Source organism: Pygocentrus nattereri, chromosome 19, assembly GCF_015220715.1.
Source record: "Pygocentrus nattereri isolate fPygNat1 chromosome 19, fPygNat1.pri, whole genome shotgun sequence".
Classification (NCBI taxonomy): Eukaryota; Metazoa; Chordata; class Actinopteri; order Characiformes; family Serrasalmidae; genus Pygocentrus; species Pygocentrus nattereri.
In genome coordinates, this window is record NC_051229.1 from 23,196,969 (window position 1) to 23,220,431 (window position 23,463).

General features: G+C 38.5%; 1 protein-coding gene across 1 annotated transcript in view; it reads left to right on the top strand.

Moving 5' to 3' along the window:
* basp1 (brain abundant, membrane attached signal protein 1) overlaps positions 1 to 14,986 on the top strand; it is a 36,484-nt gene extending 21,498 nt beyond the window's left edge. Inside the window, exon 2 of the mRNA XM_017699217.2 lies at positions 12,407 to 14,986. Coding sequence (XP_017554706.1) covers positions 12,421 to 13,035 — 615 coding nt within the window. The 5' untranslated portion in view covers positions 12,407 to 12,420 and the 3' untranslated portion in view covers positions 13,036 to 14,986. The remainder of the gene's footprint in view (positions 1 to 12,406) is intronic.
* Positions 14,987 to 23,463: the final 8,477 nt, after the last annotated feature.

A 23,463-nucleotide genomic window follows, 5' to 3' on the forward strand; every position in this document is an offset into this window, starting at 1 on the left:
ACAATGTTTGAACCATTGGATGCACATGGTCATCCAGAATGGTTCGGTAGTCCTTGGCAGTGACGCGCCCATCTAGCAGAAGTATTGGGCCAAGGGAATGCCATGATATGGCAGCCCAAACCATCACTGATCCATCCCCATGCTTCACTCTGGGCATGCAACAGTCTGGGTGGTATGCTTCTTTGGGGCTTCTCCACACCGTAACTCTCCCGGATGTGGGGAAACAGTAAAGGTGGACTCATCAGAGAACAATACATGTTTCACACTGTCCACAGCCCAGGATTTGCGCTCCTTGCACCATTGAAACCGACGTTTGGCATTGGCACGAGTGACCAAAGGTTTGGCTATAGCAGCCCGGCCATGCATATTGACCCTGTGGAGCTCCCGACGGACAGTTTTGGTGGAAACAGGAGAGTTGAGGTGCACATTTAATTCTGCCGTGATTTGGGCAGCCGTGGTTTTATGTTTTTTGGATACAATCCCCGTTAGCACCTGAACATCCCTTTCAGACAGCGTCCACAGTTAATCCTGTTGGATGTGGTTCGTCCTTCTTGGTGGTATGCTGACATTACCCTGGATACCGTGGCTCTTGATACATCACAAAGACTTGCTGTCTTGGTCACAGGTGCGCCAGCAAGACGTGCACCAACAATTTGTCCTCTTTTGAACTCTGGTATATCACCCATAATGTTGTGTGCATTGCAATATTTTGAGCAAACCTGTGCTCTTACCCTGCTAATTGAACCTTCACACTCTGCTCTTACTGGTGCAATGTGCAGTTAATGAAGATTGGCCACCAGGCTGGTCCAATTTAGCCATGAAACCTCCCACACTAAAATGACAGGTGTTTCAGTTTCATTGTCCAACCCCTGTATGTCTCTGACCACCTCTGAAAATGTTGATCTAATCACAGTGCATCCAGGGAGGGTGTTTACACTTGGCTTTTCATGTAATCAAGTGAAAATCAAATATGAATTGAACACCAAAAACACATATGACCAAGTTTAACCCACACTTGTTTGTAGTTAAAATCCATAAAATGAGCATAACTGAGCACAAATTTAGACCAACACCAGATTTGGAAAGAAAGATGTAGTCACATGGCTAACAATCAGTAGAACCTGCACCTAATCTATCCACACACGGAAGGATACTCGGTGTCCAAAAATTCAAAAGCATTGTCTTTAATGAAGGTGCTCACATCAACGTTGCCAGTCAGCGAACTCCAGCACTGCCATTCATCATTGTTCATTATTGTAATAACCTAAACCCAAAACCAGAGCTCTTAAAGCCTCTCAAGTCAACTCATAATCACTCAAGGTTTACAATGTACACTGAGAAGGCAGTCAGTCTAAAATGCTAGTCATCTTTTTCACCTCAGCTAACATTACAAGCCTAGTCACATTTCACCTTGTATCATACATTCAATAAAAATAAAAATAAAAGTCTTTTAATTGTTTATGTCAGAAATTTTTTTTGAGCTTTCTTGTTTGAGCTCCCCTTTCATACATTTTTTTTATTAGTATCATGTTCTAACTTCTGGTTCTCAAGTCAAATATACATCCAATATAGCCACCAATCACCACCAGAGCTGATGTTTTGAATAAAACCAGCCAATCTGCAGTCACAGGTATGAATGATCTGCATATAAAGAAAGTCATTGGTGTATGTGTATGTGAGTGGTAGTGAATCAAAGAAATCTAATTTTATCTGAAAGTAACCTTTCTGTGTGGACAGTGTTGTGGGGAGGGGGCTGGTGGCAAAATGTGAAAAAGAAAACCATTCTAGAACTCCTTAGGTCTATTGTTTGCTCAGCGACGCTGTTCTAACCAGCAGCGATGGAGTCTTTTGCACTGCAGGGTTAATACACACACATGCTGCAGAGTTAACACACACACACACACACACACACACACACACACACACACTCAGGAGTGAAGGCAAAATAAGACAAGTTTAAATAAATAATAATTAAAATAAACATAATCATGATTAAAACATATTATTAAAAGTCAAATAAATGATTAAATTGGGATAATAAGGTGCCATTACAAGAGAGAAGTGCAGTAGAGCTAACAATGTTTTAAACTGAGCTGAAAGCTGCTCAAATAGGAACATTTTCAGCCTGTCTAATGTCAGTCCTCTTCTAATGCTCTCTGCTAACTGCTTTCATTTGAGAGCAGCATAGCAGCTAAACACTGCTCAATGCCTCCACACAGTGGATTTAAAAACAGAATAGTTGAATTAGTAGGACAATGTTTAATGGTCTTTCCATTTGAAATTCTTCACTTTCCCCTCCATACAAAAAACTGCACGTGTGAACACACACACACGTATGTGTGTGCATATGTGTGTGTGTGTGTGTGTGTGTGTGTGTGTGTCTGTCCTCTTGTCAGCCATTTTGATCAATACTCATTTCCAGTGTAAGGTTTTATGCTGCTCTCTAAATTTGGAGATTGATCTATTAAACACTGACGTGTGTGTGTGTGTGTGTGTGTGTGTGTGTGTGTGTGTGTGTGTGTGTGTGTGTGTGTTACACTAGAATTGGCAGCCTTGAGTTGCTGTACTGTGCTTGAGTTGCAGTATTGTAGAGAAACCTCAGGGGAACAGGAGTGCTGACACGACACAACACGCACACATTGAGTTCACTTTTTGTGGAGTGTGAGGGAATGTATGCATGTGTGTGTGTGTGTGTGTGTGTGTGTGTGTGTGCTGAGTATTTGTTGCATATTCATGTGTACATTTGATTTAAATATCTACATATTCATTAGCACAGAAAAGCACTGCTTTGGGCTGGGTTTAGATGATTATTGTTTATTATTATTTATTTTAGTCAAGATTATCATCTGTAAACAATTATGTTAAGTGATAAGAATTGGATATTTGTTTTTTTCCCAATTCAAACCTAAACCCTGTGATTTTAAAATAACACAGTGGTGACTATAATGCTTGACTGGCTTTGAAGGAAATCCAGTGTGATAGCTGAAGGAAAGAGGCTGCCGCTCCCATCAAGTTCAAAGCAAGTTCAAACAAACAAGTTCATTTAAGTTTATTTATTTTCCAGAGAGGACCCACATTAATCAACAGTTGCTGTTAAGTAATATTAGGGTAATAAGGTTTCTTCCTAAAATATTAAACAAAATGATATTTGTTTCAGAGAAACACTTTTGGCACAGCATCAAACTGATGGTAGACTCTTTGTGTGGAGAAAGCCTGGAGAAAAAGTGCAACCAGACAGCACTAAAAGGACTGCGAAGCACAGAGGTGGAAATGTCAAAGTCTGAGGATGTTTTACTTACAATGCTGTCAGTGAGCTTGTGTTCAATGATGGGATCATGAACTACTGCAGTGAAGTGGCCAAAAACCTTTTGAGCATTACACGTTAGCATAATGTAATAGATTAGATTAGAATAAACTATCATTCAGTTGGGATTAGTTTTCAGTGTAGCGATGGGGTGACAGGATATCTGTAATATTTATGACCAATTCTCACAGGAAACAAAATTATGGTTACACTAAAGAAGCACTGTCTCCATTTAAAAGAGAGTAAAAAATATGTCAAAACATTTAATTTAGCTGTTTTTCATTTACCTTAACCATCTACCAAGCTAAGTGAGTCTGTCATTGGCTTGAGAATTTATAGCCACTATCATTAAATAATTTTTTTTTTTTTCTGTCATGTTATAATACAAATCATGATTTGGCCACACAGAATGTAAATGCTTCTTTGAGTGCCATCATATTTGAGAAAGAATATAAAAACACCTTTATAACAGAATGTGATAGTATTTTTAACAATCTTATCAATTTGCTCCAGAAAAATAAAACATAAAATAAAAGTTTATTTCTACAGTTTGTTTTATAGTAGGTTAAAGCCACTGGTCCATAAAAATGACAGACATGCTAGTAAATAATACAAAATTGCAATACCCCATCTCCCCATGTGAAACCAATGCTGTCTGAATAGAACTGAAGTGCTGTTTACTTTCTAAACTGAAAGAAAAGTGGTGGTGTGCAATTACATTGTTTAGGTGTGAGAATATTGGGCTGAAAGGTGTTGTGTTATTTTCATTGTGCTGGACCGAGTAGAGAGCTGAACTGAATGAGAAAGGTTAAGGCTATATTGTTTGTGCGTAAATATCAGACCCAGTGGTGTGTTAAAATTTTCCCCTAGACTCCAGACGTCTCTTCTGGCGTTTCCTCCCAGCATGCTTTGCTGCTGTTACAGGCCCATCTATGATTGGGCCAAATTTTCTGCTCCACTTTCTCTCACCCCTGCCCAGTGCTCAGTGTGTGTGTGTGTGTGTGTGCCTAAGTACCTAAGAGTCCCATGGAGCACTGTGCTTATATAACACACACACTCACAATCTCTTCTTTACTCTAAATAAAACTTCCTCTTTCAAGACAATTCCTCTAAACCTCAGAGTCAGTGAAAAAAAAACACTTCATCAAGCATATGATGCATACTGATCATACGCTGTTATGTAAGTTTAAAGGAGCTTTTTCCACCTATTTTCTTCCTTATCTCTATCTGCTACAACTTTACCACACCATTGATTAACTCAGATGATCATTTTGACACCTTTATTTGTACAAAGTAAAAGAACAAAGACCCTCTTGACTTGAAACACCATTATAATAAAAGTCAGTGGCCAAGTGTTGAAGGTCCATTGAACACCTTTCTATTGGTTTCTGTTTAAAGTGCATTTACAGTCAACAAGTGATCTTTTATTTTATAGTAAAAGGAAATTGTTGTCTGTAATAATCAACAGATATTACAGAAGAACCAGACCATCATTAGTCAGATTATTTGTTAGCAAATAAGCCTAAAATCATGACATAAACAAATCATACAAAATTATGATTACAAACTCCCATATCAAAAATTTGATTGGCTAACGCTCATGTGATTGTCAAATACTTATATATGCACACTTTTGCGCTTGCACATCAGTCTGTATTAATCCACTAATATATTAAAAGGTGCTTCTTGTAAGGACTGTGGAATGTAGTAGGCATAGGTGAGGCCAGATATTAGCATGTACATAAAGTACAGTTTAATCATATTAAACACATCCCATGTAAGAGCATGGTTTTGTTTAAACTGAAAAGCTTCATGATTATATGACTACGTTTATGAAATGACTGGAATATATAATGGTGGGCTACAGAACAGTCTATGTTCTAAAGTACTAAAGAAATATTTGCCACTCATCACTATCTCAAGTTAAAACAAACATAAATGACATGACTGGGGCTAGGTTTGGTTCAGTGTAGCTCTTTAGGTCTCACTGTCCACAATGTCCTTCTCTATACTTTTGCACATCCATATGTGGCTTCCTCACGCTGGTGTGCATCACACTTTCTTTTGAAGAACATGGATAAAATAGTTGTTCACTTTCTTTGTTTTCATCATGCTGCACCATTTTTATCTGGGTGCTTGATTTCTGTGGGAGGCTTATCTGGCAGAATCAGTTGCCTATTGCACCCTCATGCATACAATTAAACACATTCTTTAATTTGAATGATAAATCTGGCTTATTCAAATATTGTTTATAAGAAATGAAATGAATTAAATTAAGTTGGTTAAGCAGTTGTTTATGTGTAGATTAAGTGGTTAACTGTTTACATCCCTAGTCTGAAGGGTTTCAGAGAAAAGATATTTTACTGGGAGTTTTATTAGCTTTTCTGTCTGGTTATATTAGTCTGGTTTTCCTCCTCACAACACAAACACATACAAACATGGACAACCACACAACCACCCCCCCCCCCCCCACCCCCCCCGCCCCCCCCCCCCCCACTCACCCACACCCAGGGGCCAAGAGATGACAGAATAGACAAGACAAGCTTTCAGTCTTCCTCACATTTCTCTCTCTTGCTCTCTGTCTGTCTCTGTTCCACTCTCTCTGACTCACTGTCTGCTTCTCTCTCTCTGTCTCAGTGTCTCTCTCTCTTTCTCTTTCTCTTTCTCTTTCTCTCCCTTGAGTGTAATCTTTGGGTGTTTAGTGTGTTGGGCTCCAGGACACATACTATGTATGAATCAGATATGTTGGATCAGCTGTTGTCACTAATGTCACTAAACAGGGTGAAGCTGGGACCACTTGACATTTTATCAATAATCACTGATAATAACGATAAATAATAATAAATAAATAATGATAATATAGTTGATAGTTTAGGAAAGTGCCTTATGCTAAGAATAGCATTATCCACTGAGTACCCAATGTCATAGGCAAAAATGATGACGTAGTATGGTTTCATCATTAAACAAGATTTAGTTGCTGAGTAGAAACTTATTAATACATTAATTGTCATCTAAAAATAATGATTGGTTTAACCAATATTTATACTTAGCAAGTCATAATAATGACTGAACATGTCAAAATTATGACTTATATCCCCTCAAATTTGAAAAAGTTGTAACAATTAAAAATATTCTGTTGTGCTTTAAGAAAGTATAATTATTTCATGAAAATTCATTATTTTGAGAAAATATGTGCTGATTTTAACATAATAATTAAAAATGTCAAGTGTTTAAGCCGATATTTGATATACTGTTGCCAGAAACAAGCAGAAAAAACAAAAGACACTTTGGTAACACCTGACAGAATGAAGCTTTCGATTTGCTGGACTTCTCTGAGATCCACAATGACAACCATGTAAGCATTAAGACTAAGACAAGCATCTCACAGGTGTTAAATTGTGTGCATAATCTTCAAGTCAGTATTTGCTGGCAGCCTTGGTAAATCAGAAAAAGTGATTTATTGTAATAATCTCTTTTAAAAATGTTCACTTTGAGAGACTTCTATGAATGCATATGCAACGAGTCAAAGGCACAAAGATCAGTGATGGTGGTTTTGATCTTATTATGGGTGCTAAAGGGCCGTTGCACCTATATACTAAATTGCAACTGTCACTTACTAGTGCCACAACAGGGTCGGTGGTACAAATCGTTAATAGATCTGCCCTAAATCTGTCCTAAAGTGTTTACTGGATTTTAATTTTGTTTCTTTCTTTCAGTATAGTGATCATAAAAGCTTGGTTGCCTACTCTGGCAAAAACAGAAGTTGTCCAAGAAATGCTGAATGCTGAATTATGAAATTTATGTGGTTTGTAAAAACAAAAATGCTGATATTTCTTAATAACTTGGCACTGATTTATCAATTTGTCAAAACTGCTTATTGCAGCAGCCCTAGAACAGGGTAAGAAACTCATGCTACCCCAGCTCTGTTACTCTGAGAAGCTGTACTTGCTCTGCCTCAGGATTCTTTTTAGCCTTCTTGCTGCACCTTTGCTCTGATTTCCTGTCACTCTTATGCAAGGACAAAATGGACTACACAGAAAACGAAAAGAAGGACTCAAACTCAGCTTAAAGTGCTAGGGCCGTTACGAGTGGTAAGAGTGGTGTAGCGATGCATAATCTGCCCAAAGGTATCCAGACACCCCTTCTAAGTAGTGAATTCAGTTACGTTAATGTGCATCCAATGCTGACACAGGTCCAATTACACACAAACTTTGTGTTTTCTCAATAGAAAAGTTTTGCCAATGGAATAGGGTGCTCTGGAGCAGCCACATATGATCTTAAGGTCACAATGCCAAATGCCAAGTGTCAGCTAGAGGGGATTCAATTTCCTCACTGAGCTGTGTAGCAGTGGAATTACAATCACTGGAGTGATTGAGCACCATCCAATACCTCTGGGAAGCTGTCTGTATTCCAGAACTAATCATCCAGTACCTGATCTCACTAAAGCTCTTGTGAATCCAGTCAAATCTTCACAGCAATGTTCCAGTATCTAGTGTAGCTTTTCCTGAAGAACAAAACTGACTTTTACCCTCCATTGAAACGCTGAATGAGCAGATGTCTGAAAACTTTGGGACATATACTATTGTACACATTACCATGTGCTACAGTGGTAGTCACTATCTCCTGGACATCCACACTGTTTTCCAAAGCACTGATCCAGCTAATTAGCAGCTTCAGAAGACCTAAAAAACTACATTAGGTGTTGTAGATTTAGGTTGCTGGGAACTGAACTCTGGGAAGCACATCTCAAGGAGCAGGGCTGTAACTAAACTCTGCTGGAAGGCATAGTGCAGTTCATGTGTAATTAGATGCTGATATAATTGTGACTGTTTTGGCTATGCTCTCCAAGCAAATGCAAAAGCAGCTATGGAGATTTTCATTACCAGAAAGTAGGAGGCTCTTGACTCAACTCTGGTCCTGGAGGGCTGGTGTCCAGTGTAGTATTTACTTGCTCCAACACATCTGATTACACTTATCTGTTAATTGCCAGGCTAAGTGGATGTGTTTGAGCAGGAAAACCTCCAAACTGTGCTGGATACCAGCCTTCCATGATCAGAATTGTGCACCCCTGCTCTCAACTGTTCAAGTCAATCATCCAACCTGAAACAAAATGAGCATGCATTTATCTTACTGAAGACAAGGCTCAGTTTAGGTCAGTCATTTCCAGCATGAAGAGCAATGGGCACATTTTTTCCTCATATGCATTTGAGGGAAGGCCATGCAAAACGTTTGCACTGTGCAAAAAATAGTTGAAGATGTTACACGTGTGGCTGATTATGTATTCCACTTGAATTTGATCAATTTGCTGCAACAGGCTTTGCATGGATTTCCCTCCGCCTTTTAAAACAATGCTTAAATATGCATTAAGGTCTCAGAAGACACATTGTCAGACCAAGGCATGATCCTTCAACACATACTAAAAGAATGTTTACCATCAAAATAACAAAGTTTAAACTCCAAATGTGTGAGAAGACGTAACGCACAATGTGCCATGATGTAGCTGCAATAGGCTTGCACAGTTTGGTTATTATTTTGACTATATTTTCTTAAAACAACACCCCTCTTGTTTTGTCTCGAGCTTGTTGATGGCTCCAATATTTTGCTGTGCCTTTCAAAAATTGAACCTCACAAATGAGCAGTTAGTGGGCGTGGCTAGTCTTAGTAAATTGAAAACACAGGTGCATTGTAGGCACATTTTGCAGTTGCTTGAAGGCTTGTTTTGTGCTGCTCCTGCACTAATGCATGCATCTGGAACAGTGTCTCTTTGTTCACACAGTTGGGCAAATTTGTTTCTTGTGTCTTATTTTTAGTGTCCACATTGCAAGTGACCAAATCTGATTCGTATATTGGCATTTTTTGCAATTCAGTCTGCAGAAACAATTTCTTGCTAAAACTGGATTGCCAAAAAAATTGAACCCTGAACAAAGCCTAATAGTTCTGAGGATGTTAAGATTGAGGTGGCCAAATTTGGTCTTGCACTGCAAGAAATTACCTTTGCAAGTGAAATAATCTTAAATCCACTTTAAATATAAACTATTTCTCATTTTGACAGTGATACCCCAGACATTATTTATTTCTTTAAATCATTTAAGTTAAATTATTTCTGTACATTATCTCTTTCCCTACTGGAATATGCTGGAAACAAGCAAAATGACTTGCTAATCTATCTTTTTTTACTTGAAAAAATAATTTAAAACAAGTAAAAATGTCTTGTAACTGAAGTAAAATATATCTTCTTATGACAATATTTAAGATTATTTGACTTGCCAAGATATGAGTGGTGAACACACACATACACACACACACACACACACACACACACACACACACACACACACACACATACACACTGCAGTGTCATGGTGGAATAGTGCAGGGCTGTCATGAATGGTGATGGTGGAGGCTGACTCTATTGTTTTCTGTATGACACAGACAGAAGTGCATGTGTTCACACAGCAGTGAGCAGAGAGCAATTCTCCATTGTCATTTCTGTAAAAGCAGGAGTGTGCTCATTTCAGTCACATATTAATTATTTATGACAACTGAATTCTTTCTGTCTGTCATGCGTTTTTCTCTCTCTCTCTCTCTCTCTCTCTCTCTCTCTCTCACACACACACACACACACACACACACACACACACACACACACACACACACACACACATACAGAGTACATTTCCATATTCTGCAACAGGAAACAAAGTCCCATTTACATACAGACTCACTATTGTTACCTGGTATAAAAGGACTGTGTGTGTGTGTGTGTGTGTGTGTGTGTGTGTGTGTGTGTGTGTGTGTGTGCGTGACTGTGTGTGCATGTGACTGTGTGTGTGCGTGACTGTGAAGGCAGATGGTCGTAACCCATAGAGGTGAGCTAAATTCTAAGACAGCCAACAGAAGATAGATAGAGAGAGAGAGGGAGAGAGCAGGAAAGAGAGAGAGAGAGAGAGAGAGAGAGAGAGAGAGAGGACAAAGACAGAGAGATGCAGAGCCAAAGAGAGTGAGATAGAGGAAGACAGTGAGAAGGACAGAGAAAAAAGACAAAGGAAAAGTGAGGGACAAAGACAAAGAGTAGGAGAAAAACAGAAGAAGAGCAGGGAATGACAGAAAGAAAGAGAAGTAGTAGAAGAAAGAGAAAAAGAAGGACAAAATTAAGAGACAGAGATACAGAGAGAAACAGCAAGAGAGCAGGAGAATTACAGAAAGAAGGAGAAAAACACACTGAGACAATGAGAAAGACAGCAGGAAAGACAGAGAGAGAAGAAGAAAGTGAGAAAGAAGGAGAAAAACAGTGAGAGGGAAAAGGAGAAAGACAGTGAGAGGGAGAAGGAGAAAGAGTGAGAAGTAAGACAATGATAGAGAGAGAGAGAGAAGGAGAAAGACAGCGAGAGAGAAGGAGAACGACAGTGTGAGAGAAAAGAAGAAAGACAGTGAAAAAGAGAGAAGGAGAACAATAGCAACGAGAGAGAAAGAGAGGAGAGCGACTGTAAGAAGGAGAAGGAGAAAGAGAGAAGTAGAAAGACAGTGAGAGAGAAGGAGAATGACAGTGTGAGAAAGGGAGAAGGAGAAAGAGAATGATAAAGACCGCGAGAGATAGAGAGGAGAAAGAAAGAAAGAGAAAGACAGTGAGAGAGGACAAGAGAAGCGTGTGACAGATAAACAGAAAGCGATAATGAACCCATACCTACAACCAGGTTTTATGATTTGACATTAGGTTACATTTTAAATCGAAAATGTTCTGACACATGTTTAAATTGGTGTGTAAGAGTGTGTCTCTGTGTTCTTTTCACTGTGAACATGTCATGTGACTCTCTAGTTGCTGTGGTAACTGCTATTCTGAGTCCTGAGACTTATCCAGGCTTGTCTTGTTGTACAAACAGACTCCTCGCCTGCTTAAGAATGATTTACTTGCCGTTCTCATTTCAGTGCTGGAGATAATGGATGGTGAACAATTACAGATTTTTAAAGACGTGATGTGGTAATATAACCAGGCTCAGAGACTGTAAATGATGCATCACTTTACTGATACAAATTATTGAATGTTTGAATCCCTTTACTCAAATCTCCAGGAATTAATCAACTTCAAGCTCCAAAAGCCAGCTTCCAAAACTGCCAGTATTCAATCACTGAAATTCAGTGTCAAAACAACCACTAGACCTTCAGTTTTGGCCACAAATGTCTAAACCTCTATGGATTAAAGAAGCTTCAACTAGTACTCCTATGGGATCTCTAATAGTATACTAGTGATAAGCTGACAAGTACAATCAGAGATTGTTCAGTAATAATTGAAAGCTGCTGGTTAGGGTAGGGTCTAAAGTGATGTTGATTGTCTCTTTTAATTCCAGTTGTTTCCACCCACTGGAAATCAAAACATGATTGGTTTATTGTACTGTCACTTCCTAATTATGCTGTCAATTAATCTGGTGTATTAGGCCCTCTGTATAACTCCTGAAGTCCTAACTAATGGTAGAGCTTGCTTGGCTCTATTTATCCAGATACCAAGGTGAAAGAAAGTTCTGACTGGGCAGTGTTCTGTGGGGTGTTTCAAGATTTTAATCTTAATAATAAGAGCAGTATTCCTCCTACTACACTATAAAAAAAATGTTTCATCAGGTAAACCTAAAAAAGCAGGTGAACTAGTTTTATTCTCAAACGTACTTTAATTGAAAGAGTGGTTAATTTAAAGTGTTTATTTAGCTTGAATAAAACTAGTAAGCTAGTTACTTCACTTGTTACCACATTGAATATTTTATTAGGTTGAAGTATTTAAATATAACATGTATGAGGGTTCTGGCAAATACAAAATAATGAAAACATACATGTATTTTTCAGCTCCTAGAAATGATTAGGCCTTATCTGGAGGTCTAGAAGCATTTGCTATTATGAAGCATGTCTGTTTTAACCATGGATACATCGCTAGAGATATGCCTGAAATAGTTGTATGTAGTACCTTGAGTTAGGTTAATCAAGCCTTCTCTTCACCCAACATTAAAAACCTATGGTCGAGCCATTGACGTTTTAGTATTCAGATCAAATATCTATTCATTAACCAATAAAAACGTAAATTCCTAATTTCTATCTCTCTATTTCTGTACGTTTCAGAGGACTGAATCATCATGGGAGGGAAACTGAGCAAAAAGAAGAAGGGATACAATGTGAACGACGAGAAGGCGAAAGAAAAGGATGCCAAAGCAGAAGGAGCATCGGCGGAGGAGAGCGAAGCTCCCAAGGACAAGAAGGAAGATACGCCTGCCGCCACAGAAACCACTGAGACGGCCAATGACACGGCGGCGGCCACCAAAGATGCCACACCTGCTGCAGATAGCAATGCCACCACGGCCAAGGAAGAGGAGAAGAGCGCCACCCCAGCGGCCAAGGAGGAGAAATCTGCAGCTAATGCCACGGCAACGTCTGACGCCAAGAGCGCCGACTCTGCCAAAGCAGAGCCTGCAAAGAGCCCAGAGGCCCCACCCACCAAGGCTGAGGAAAAACCGGCCCCTGCTGCGGCCACTGAGAAAGATTCAGCGAAAGAAAGCACCCCTGCTCCCAAAGAGCCTGCCCCAGCTAAGGAGCAGGCCCCCGCTGCTGCTGCGGCAACGGAGAGCAAGGCAGATGCTGAGGCTAAAAAGACTGAGGCTCCGCCCACCAAGGAGCCCACCTCCGCAGAGCCTGTAACCACGGAGACCAGCCCTGCCCCCAGTAAGGAGCAGACAGTTGCCGTGCAAGATTAACGGACAGAACCGAACAAAACAAAATAAAGGGGAAACATAAATAACAAAACGAAAAACAAGATCAGATAAAATTAGCGACACTAGCCCTGCCCGTTATTAAATTGCAACAATAATAATAATATTGATAATCATAATAATGATATTGACTTTGACAACAAGCATGACTTAAACATCTCAATGATTTGTACTGACGATGATGGTGACTTTATAAGTAAGGCGTAGAGTGATGATGTCGATGAGGTTGAATCATGATGAAAATTTGAGTGAGGCCTATAGAAGTGATGATGATGATGAAGAGGTTTAGATTAGTGTTATAATGATGATGATGATGATTATGAAGAGGTTCAGGTTAGTGTTATGATGATGATGATGATGATGATGATGATGAGGATGAGGAACCTGGTGCTGCTGATTATTGTTGTCACAGTTATTATTGTTATTTAAACTTTGATCAAAGTCTGAGTCCACCACCAGCCCCAAAATCTAACTCTTTTCATCTCTCTCTTTCTCTCTCTCTATCTCTCTCTCCTTTCATCCCTCCATTTGGTGGAGGGGTCAAAAGAAAGAGTGAAGCTGGTTCTTTACAGGCCACTTACACACACAGTTCTCACCTCCCTGTTCTTACATCCCTCTCTTTTGAGACGAGTGTGAGTATGAGTGCGTGTGTGTATGGTGGCATAGCATTCTGTTGGTTATCTTCTCTTTGCTGCTGTCTGGTTTGTGCTTGGTCATTTGCAGTGGTTGAAGTCTTTGCCTCTGTTCTCTAGTCTTTCCTGACTCATCATCGCCTCTGATAGATCTCCCCCCCCATATTGATGGAATAAAAATCAGTGTGTACAGCACAATGTAATCCACACACACACACATACACATACACACACAGAGTGAGAGAGTCTGTTGTGCTGAAAGGTGTTGATGCATTAAAACGTGTGCGTGTATTTTTTGCAGTGTTTGGTTATCCATTCATTGGTATGGTGTACAGAAGTCGTTGTGTGTCTGTGTGTGTGGGTGGGTTCATGTGTGGTTGGATGTATTTGTGTGTGCATGTTCCCTTGGGGACCGAGGCTGCGCCCAGAACCTTTTGCTACTGCTCCTGTCCTCCTTGCCACAGCTCAGGGTTGTCTAGGAGTGGACAAGCAGTAGCTGGGGAAATGGACATCAAAATTGATGCCAATTATTGATAAACTAAGCCTATCACAACATTCGCTTGAAAGCACGCCCCTAATACGCTTGGAAACCACTCAAAGAGGCTTCGTCAGGTATTTAGACAGCCAATGGCATCATAAAATCCGGGTTACAGAGGAGACGAGCTGGATTACAAGGAAGAAGCAGTAACTTTTAGGTTTTCTAGACGTAGCCCTAGTCTGCCTTCTTAATAATAAAGCAGTGGTTGCCATGCATGACAGGAGAGAGAGAGTGAGATTGAGGGTGAGAGAGTTTGCGAGTGAGAGAGAGAGACAGATTCAGTGTGAGCTACAGACTTTAACATTCATCAAACACACAACTCTCTCAGTGTGAGGGTGTTTGTGTGTGAGTGTGTGTGTGAGTGTGTGTGTGAGTGAGTGTTGTAACAGATTTCTTGCATGTCAGTTGTTGAGTGGCCCTGTAGTGTATTTTTGGTTGCTGTGGAAAAATGTTGTTACAGTTGATATTCTAATATTCTATTCCATTTCAACAAATGCACGGACACACCAACAGACTCTCTCTCTATTTCTCTCTGTCTTTTTCTCTCTCTCTTTCTCTCTCTCTCTCTCTCTCTCACTCTCTCTCTCTCTCTCTCTCTCTCTCTCTCTCTCTCTCTCTCTCTCTCTCTCTCTCTCTCTCTCTCTCTTACTCTCTGAACATCCCTTGCAAAAATGAAACAGAAAGTAAACTGGATGATTTGAGATTATATGTTCTTGTATAGATGGAGCAACAGTAATAAAATGTAAGACATTGATTGAAATCCTGAGTGACCACCTCAAGTGTGTTTTGTCTCTGTGTTTTCCTTCCTTATTGTGATGTATTTCTGAGTGAAACATGGTATTAAGGAGGGTCTCTGACCAAGCTGAGCATTTTCCCTCAATGAAAGTGCATACCCTACACCAAAAATATACATATTTTGTGGGGTATCTGAAATCCATGGATGGCATATGGGATTCAGCTAAGGAAAAATTGTAATTCAAAGATTCATGAGAAAATGATCAGGAGAACAACATTTACAGCAAATCACTAAAGGTCTAACAAATCTTCCCAGAGTTTACAGCCCATTTCCAAAATATGAAATAAATTATGTTGCTTTTTATACAGGGTGCTATGGTGAGCATTAGCAACAGTTTAATTTCCATTGTTTTTTGTCACTTGCACCTATAGATGTGTGTAGAAAAAGCTGGTGTGGAATTGACCCACTAAGCCACCCACTGATACCGGTCCTGGACTGGTAGGTGGGGAAGATCAACCTTGATATTGAAGTCAGCAAAGCTGTTACATTTAGAAGAAAAACTATGAAAAAAAAGAATTTTGGCTTTTAAATGGTATGACATGACGAATTGTGTTTAATGACCAGGTCAGTTTGGATTTCCAATTAACTTTATTCATTTAGTGGCCTCTCACTCGTTCTCTCTCTCTTTCAAATACACTCCATTCACTCTATTGTATATCTATATTTAGGAGAACTTTCTGTGATTTATGCGATTTCATAATAAAAAAACCGTAAGGGTCTCCACACATACAAACACACACTTATAAATGGCTTGGTGTCACTCTAAAAAATAACTTAATTTGTCTGTATGGAAAGCTATAAACCATCTAAACAAATTGCCTAAAAACAAATCATTCTTTACTGAAAGACCTCAAACACGTCAACTATGACTCACCACTATCAGTCATTCTCTTAAATCTTATTCAAACTCGTTCCCGAATATCATCACATGAAGCCATTATTCCGGAATGGCATCAGACCTTCAATTATACACTACACTCTTAAAAATAGAGACAGTAAAAAGGGTTCTTTCTGCACTATTGTGGAAGAACCACTTTTGGTTCCCTTAAAAACTCAAGGAAGGTTCTTCAGAGAACTATTTTTGCAAAAGTGAGTGTGAAGATACATTTTAAAGTGTAAAGAACTTCCACATAATGTACAGGTTCTCAGAAGGACTCTTAAATATGTGTTAATGTTCTTTAAGCTTTTGAAAGGTTCTTCACATTCACAAATTTCTAGTTGTAACACGACTATTCAGAGAGCCAAAAGTGGTTCTTCTATGGCACTGCTGAAAGAAAACAACTTTCCCAGCCCAACAACAGTCTATGAAATGGCGGTTACACCTCAATTCTACACAATTCTATGCAATTCCACAACATTCACTTCATCAAAATGCATTTCAGCTGCAGTTCAACTAATATGAACACTTAATGTTAGCTCAGCAGTTGGGTAACTGAGTCTTAATAAACTTGTAGCAAAGAAAGGATGCTTAGTTCAAGTAAATATGTTGGCTTAAAAGGCCGAGCTCCTGGGGACATCCAATGTAATACTTCAAGGTTTACTACAAGTGTCTGTATTTTACTCTTGAGCTTTTTGTGTATTTTGAATAAACAATGGACAGCACTGATCTACAGTGAAGTAAACAAATATAATAAAGTTGACTAATTTTAGGGCGCATTTTTTATTTATTTACTGAATTTAACAAATAGAATATATTAAATGTGCCTGACCCTTTTCCACACACCACATTTTATGATTTTTTTCCCCCAGTACATTAAATTCAGCAAATAAACAGCAATTGTGTATTAAAATGATCAGAAATGTGTTTTCCGTAGAGCATTTAAAATTTCTGCCTCAATGTTTAGAATCTACTCTTCAACAGAGCCAAAAGAATTTCTCTGCATGTGTCTATGAGCTATAAGTGAGAAATAATTAATGTAAAGTTACATCCTTTTTTATTGCCAGCAACTTCTAAGGTAGGGGATTCATATGTGAATCTAATCAATCTCATCGTGTTAATCCTTGCAACAGAATACATCATATAACCACTTCAAATATAACCATCCACATCATCTACTTCCTTCATGTTTTTTACACTCACACACACACACACACACACACACACACACACCCACAAAAATACACCCAAACACTCATACAGAAGAACCAAAGGATCAATCAACTCAGACATTCTCAGAAACAGGTATTCTACAGCATCACCTGATTGGCTGAGAGATGACCACGCTTACCATTCTTGCCTAGCAACAGATTCAACTGCACAGAGCATAAATTCTATCCACAACTGAGAATTCTGGAAGGAACATACACACACACACACACACACACACACATCTATGTACACAGATGGATCAGCACTCATGCACACACACACACACACACACACACACACACACACACACACACACAGTCCTATATAAATGACACATAAATACATAAACATGCAGAATGTATATTAAATTTTATACTGTTATCTTTATACTGTTATCTTGCTTAACAGCTGAAATACTGTATTGTTATATGCTTTGAACCTGATATTTTGTTTAGCAAAATTAATTTTTATATTTAGGTTGACTCCACTGTAGAGCAGTGCTGTCCATTGTTTATTCAAAATACATGCACACACACACACACACTTCTTTTTCTCTCTGTGTCTCTTTCTCTCTGTGCTTTGACTAAAATTAGCAGTGGTGAGGCAGGATTGGTATAATTTACACTTCAGAGTCACTAAAGATGTCTTTACCAGAAAAAAAAACACAGCCCCCGACTACCCCCACCCTTTTAGGTCAGCAGAGTCCCTGGAGGGAAAATCAGAGCCTGTCATTGGTTGGCTGCATCTCCATGGTAACACAGCTGTGTGCGTGCATGTGTGTTGGAGGCAGGTGTGTTTCCTCAGAGAGAACACAGTTCGTAATAATAAACTGCTGTTCACTCTTTTCCCCCCACATTCAGGGTCCACCCAGAACCTGCTTTGACTCCACCCTCACCCTGCCTAAGCCCCAACTAGACCATACTCAGGCTCCACCCACTCCATTCTACAACTTTTAAAATCAACTCCTTAACTGCACATAAAGCGCCGTAACACATGGCTTGCTGTGACATTGCTTTAATTAATATCAGCTGAAGCACATTTTTGTTCAGAACTGTACTGTTCTTTGCTGTTAAGTGTAGTAAACAGCCCTAAAATTCATAAATCAGTGGATTATTTCATCATTGACCTCAATCAGTATTTGTTAGTTCCATAAACAAACCAGCATAGTACATAAGTACATAAACCAGGCAGAAGTTTTACTTCTTATTCGGAGCCATAGACATGGACATATCTTTTTTGAAAAGAAGAGGAGACCAGAACCAGAAAAAAAAAACTTGACTTGCCTACACATTTAATTCTCATTCCATGATTGCAGTAACCTGCAACATTTACCATTCACTGTTTTCATACTATGATGAGCAGCAAGTCATAAACACATTGGAGTCTTTGTATTAGATGCAAAGTACCTCATGGGTCTACCTGAATGACTGACTGACTGACTCACTGCATGACTGACTGACTCAATGATTCACTCTCTGAGTGAATGACTGACTGACTGCCTCAATGATTCACTCCCTGACTGACTCACTGATTCCCTGAGTAGCTGACTGACTCACTGTTTCACTCACTCACATTTAGCAGGCTGAACATTCTCTACAACGGGCCAATACTAGTGCTCCAGTAACATTTGATACTTCATATGACGGGTGCTTCATATCAATGACATTTTGTTTCCTCATTACATGTACAATGCAGCCATTAATTAACACTACTGTTGTGTCAAACATCCAAGAGAGCATTCTGGGTTTTGTTTATATTAGGCTCATTAGCTACTATTAACTTTAGCTAATGTGCCTATCTAACATTGTTATTAAAAATGCAAATAAAGAGCATTTTGATACACATTAAGCAAATGTGGTGATCTGTCATTTTCACTAAAAATTGCTTTGTTGTAAACTGTCCATATCACTCTACAATAGAACTTTACACTTTGGGGAAAATGGCTGACATATGCAATGATGCCCTATAATGCAGAGATCTGTTTTGGTCAACAAACAATACCAAGACAAACGAATAAAAGTAGCGTGAACATTCACAAAATCACATGCAAGCTGTTCATACCAACCAAATGACTGGATTTTTTGTGTTTTTCATTCTTTCTTTTTTATTTTTCATTTTTGCATGCTAGAGGCAAATTGTAATGGCAGACAGATTGATTGTGTAGCAGGCAATGCTAAGCATATACAAACAAAAGTGCTGATTTAACTGCATGAATGTCATATTTGGAATATATATAATCAATTACAATAATATACGCTAAAGTAAATAATGTGGTCATGTGTCCCAAAATAAAAGACCATTTTAACTGTAAAAAGCCAAAAAAAACACTTCCAGTAATATAAAAAAGTCAATATGTTGTACTGCTTATTGTTGACTATAAGAGCTTTGCTGAGGCTCTGTGCCAGGGCAGGAGCTGTCCAGTGCTGAACTGAACATCTCTTACTGACCTACAGTATGCATATGGGAATTAAACTGGAGTGGGTGGATAAAGTATTGGATTTGACTCTCTAGCATGCAGAATATGGCAAGGACATATTTAAAGACATTATCGGTTCTGTAAGTGAGTGGTCCATTTGTGAGTTCTGTTTTAATACATTTTAGATCTGTTCTCAACTGCTTTTGATGAATTATTTATCACCTTTGCTTGTATTTAATATAATACATAATTGTTAGCAACTTGACATTTGTGGAGTATGTCGTTATGTGGAAGAGCTAGATAAAACTAGATTTAAACTGCACCTGTCTGTGATTGTAATGGTCTATAACTGTGCAATCATAGTCATATGGGAGCTGTACAAGATCCAGAGCATTTATTTGTCTTTGCCATCCTAATGAAAATTACTGCAACTCAGGGTCCTGCAACACATAACAACACTTTGGAAAACTTGGAAAAGCAGATTAACTAGTTAACAAGGTTCTTCTTCATCCAGTTGTAAACAATAAAAAATAAAACAATCAACCAAGCAAGCAAAAACCATTTTCCTCAGACAACTCAATGAGGGGAACTCTGTATGGTAATTTACATAACAGAGGCATGTTTGTGCAGCCATACATCCTGCTAATAGTCATCTGCTACATACACAGTTCTATTTATAGCCCACAATTTTAGTGCAGCAAGATTTCCATACAAAAGAACAATTGAAGACTTTCATTCCAAAACATCATCTATCCATTTGCAGCAGTATTGGATTTTAAAAAGAATAACACCTGATTTGTGATGGAAAACATATTTGTATTTCTCTAATTAATGTTGTTTAAATTATAATCTAACATTGCCATTTCTTGTATGTACAAAGCCCACTCCTATATATCTCATTATATATCATGCTGTAAAATTCTTTTAAAAAGTGGTCTAAATGCATTTTGAAACAAAGCCCTTCAGTTATCTTTAAGTCTTGACTGGCACTGCAAGCACAATTGGAATGTTAAAAGTGTAATAATAAACATTTTTCTTGCATGAGTGCATGGTAGGTAATAAAAATAACAGTAAACTGTAAGTGTGCACACATCTGTTCCTCATGCTCAAAACTACAACATATACAGTATTATGCAAAAAACAGAGACCACCTTCATCTATTTAATTTCTTGTCAATACTTGCCATTAAATAAAACTTACATAAAAGCCTTGACAACTGAATATAATATAAATTTTTTCAGTATTTATTGCGTCCACCCTTTGGCTTGTATCACTTCTTTTTGGGAGGCTTGAAATTTCAACAAAGCATGAAAGGTTGTATCCAAAGTTTAGTTTCAGAAGGTGGTTGAATTTTCAGCTTCTCACAATCCAAGTAATCTCAAATATTCAATGATGTTGAGGTCTGTTTTCAAACTATCTTCTTTTTTTATTTATTTCCTTTTCTCAGCTTCGTGACAGATACACATCCTTGCAGATTCACAGTGCTGAGTTGTCTATTCACAGTGGAAGGATGGACAGAAACACCTGTGGATGTTTTCAGATCTGAAGCAAGAGTGTAACTCAATGATCTTTCAAAAATGAAAGCTTTAACCCCTTAAAATCCCAGGCTTACTACATACCAATGCTATTATTGTGTGAATACATGGACTACAATACAAACTAGGTGAGCTGTTTTTAGATTTTAGAACTGTAGAGTAAGACTTTGGCTATTTAAAGGGTTGAGCATTGTCTGTCTGATGATGACAGTTTTGGTGGTTCAGTAATTCTTGCACAATTGTTACGAGCTCCAGTTCTCTGAAGCTTTGAAGAACATTTTTTCAACTGAAACCTTCAACTCAAATTTTTAAACTTTTCATTTATTTTCCTTTGTCAGTGGAAGTAGAGAAAAATCAAGCTCCTCTCTTGCCTGTTTCTGTTCTTCCTTCCACTGTGAGAAGACAACTCAATGTTATGAGTCTGAAAAGAAGTGTAGCTGTCCAGAAGCTGTTACTGAGAAAAGAAAAACTGAGAAAAGACAAAAAAGAAGACATTTTGTGCTTCAATACAGAAACGTGATGCTAGAGATGTGGAGCAAAGATTCACAGACTGATGATAATCCTGAATTTGTAACTGAGGTTTCTAAGACTGAGATTTTTTTTTTTAAATTAACGCAAGCCCTCTGAAAAGAATGGAAGATGTCACACACACACACACACACACACACACACACACACACACACACACATATATATATATATATATATATATATATATATATATATATATATATATACATGATTGTGTCACTGTGCCTCCCTGGTGTCATGTGACTCGTTACAAGGTTCCAGGTATGAATGGGGAGGGCTGTTAAATGTGGTGTTTTGGGGACAGTTCACTCATACAGGCTGCTCACACTGATCCCCCACGAACACTAAAAAATGGTCAACTTTTACTTGGCCGTTTTAACTGATAAAAAAAACAAATGAAGGGTGGTCTCTGACTTTTGAAGAGTACCATATGTATAGGATATATTACTATAGGCCTGTGAATGAATATTAGTGTGCTTGATTGTCATTGTATGTGTATGTTGGGGGGTTCAGTTGAGGGTGCTAAGGGGAGGTGGTGGAAAACTTGTCACATCCTGTTAGTTGGGTGTCTCTGCCACTAGCTATGCACTATGTATGTGTGTGTGTGTATAAATGATGGCTCTTTGATGTGACATATTTGTCACAGGGCTAAAGTTGTGTAAGGAGATAAAATTTCTCAGTCTCTCTCTCTCTTTCTCTCTCTCTCTCTCTCTCTCTCTCTCTCTCTCTCTCTCTGCCGCACCACACACACACACACACACACACACACACACACACACACACACACACGCATACACACACACACACACACACACACGCACCAGCAACTCTAAGAGTGGGTCTTTTGAAATCTCAACAAAGCGTCAAACGTTGTTCATCACACTTTTATAGGTGAAATAGTTGCTTAGCAACAACGTATCTCTCTCTAGAATGATATTATATATTCAGACAAGATTCCTTCCTGCTGCTAAAATAAGAATCATCCTCACAGACATCTTCAGTGCATTTAACATTCCTTTTTTCCCCATAGATGGAATTTCCGTTACAAGAAGTTAGACTTTGCAATAATGAACAAGCAGAAATCATCTCTTAATGGGCCCCATTATAATCGTACATTTTTTTTTTTGTAAAGAGATCCATTTTTGACATTTGTGTGTTTTTTGTAAAACAGTCATAATTCTTTTTACATACCCGTTTCCAATCTCTCTTTATCACTCTTTATACCTTTTATACTGATTGGCTGCCCTGCATCAGGCTTCAATCAAAAAGAGCAGTCCGAGCTGCAGAACTCCTTATAACTTTAACATGAATGAATGAGTCGAAACTATAGATATGTGTAAATGTATTGTTTTTGTTTTTCTGAGAGATCGTTAAAATGACAAATTCAAATTGGTCTGCTTTGCAGGCTTTTTTCCGTATATAGACTGCAAGGACCATTATATTTTAAAACAGTGGTCACTTACTGCATCAACCACTACAACAACTTACTACTTTCTTTCACTTTCTTTTTTATTTAGCTTTTTATCTTGAGAACAACAGCAATAACAACAACAACACAAGTAACATAGCATTAGGGTAGACCTCTGCCCCATCTTTGTTGCATTACACTTCTGCACATACACACTTGGATGCTTACCACAAAGTACATGAATGTACACACAAGAACACAAAACCACATGTGTGAACTTTGCGACAGGTAACACATCTATGATGATTGCACTAACTGTTACTGAGATGCAGTATCTGAGACACTGAGATGTTTAGTCCCAATCCAAAGCTAATACGCCTCCTAAGCACTTCAGAAGATAGTGATTGTAGGTAATCTATGTAGATTTCCAGGCTTTAGCTTGCCTGAGCCTGCTTGTTGCTCTCCACT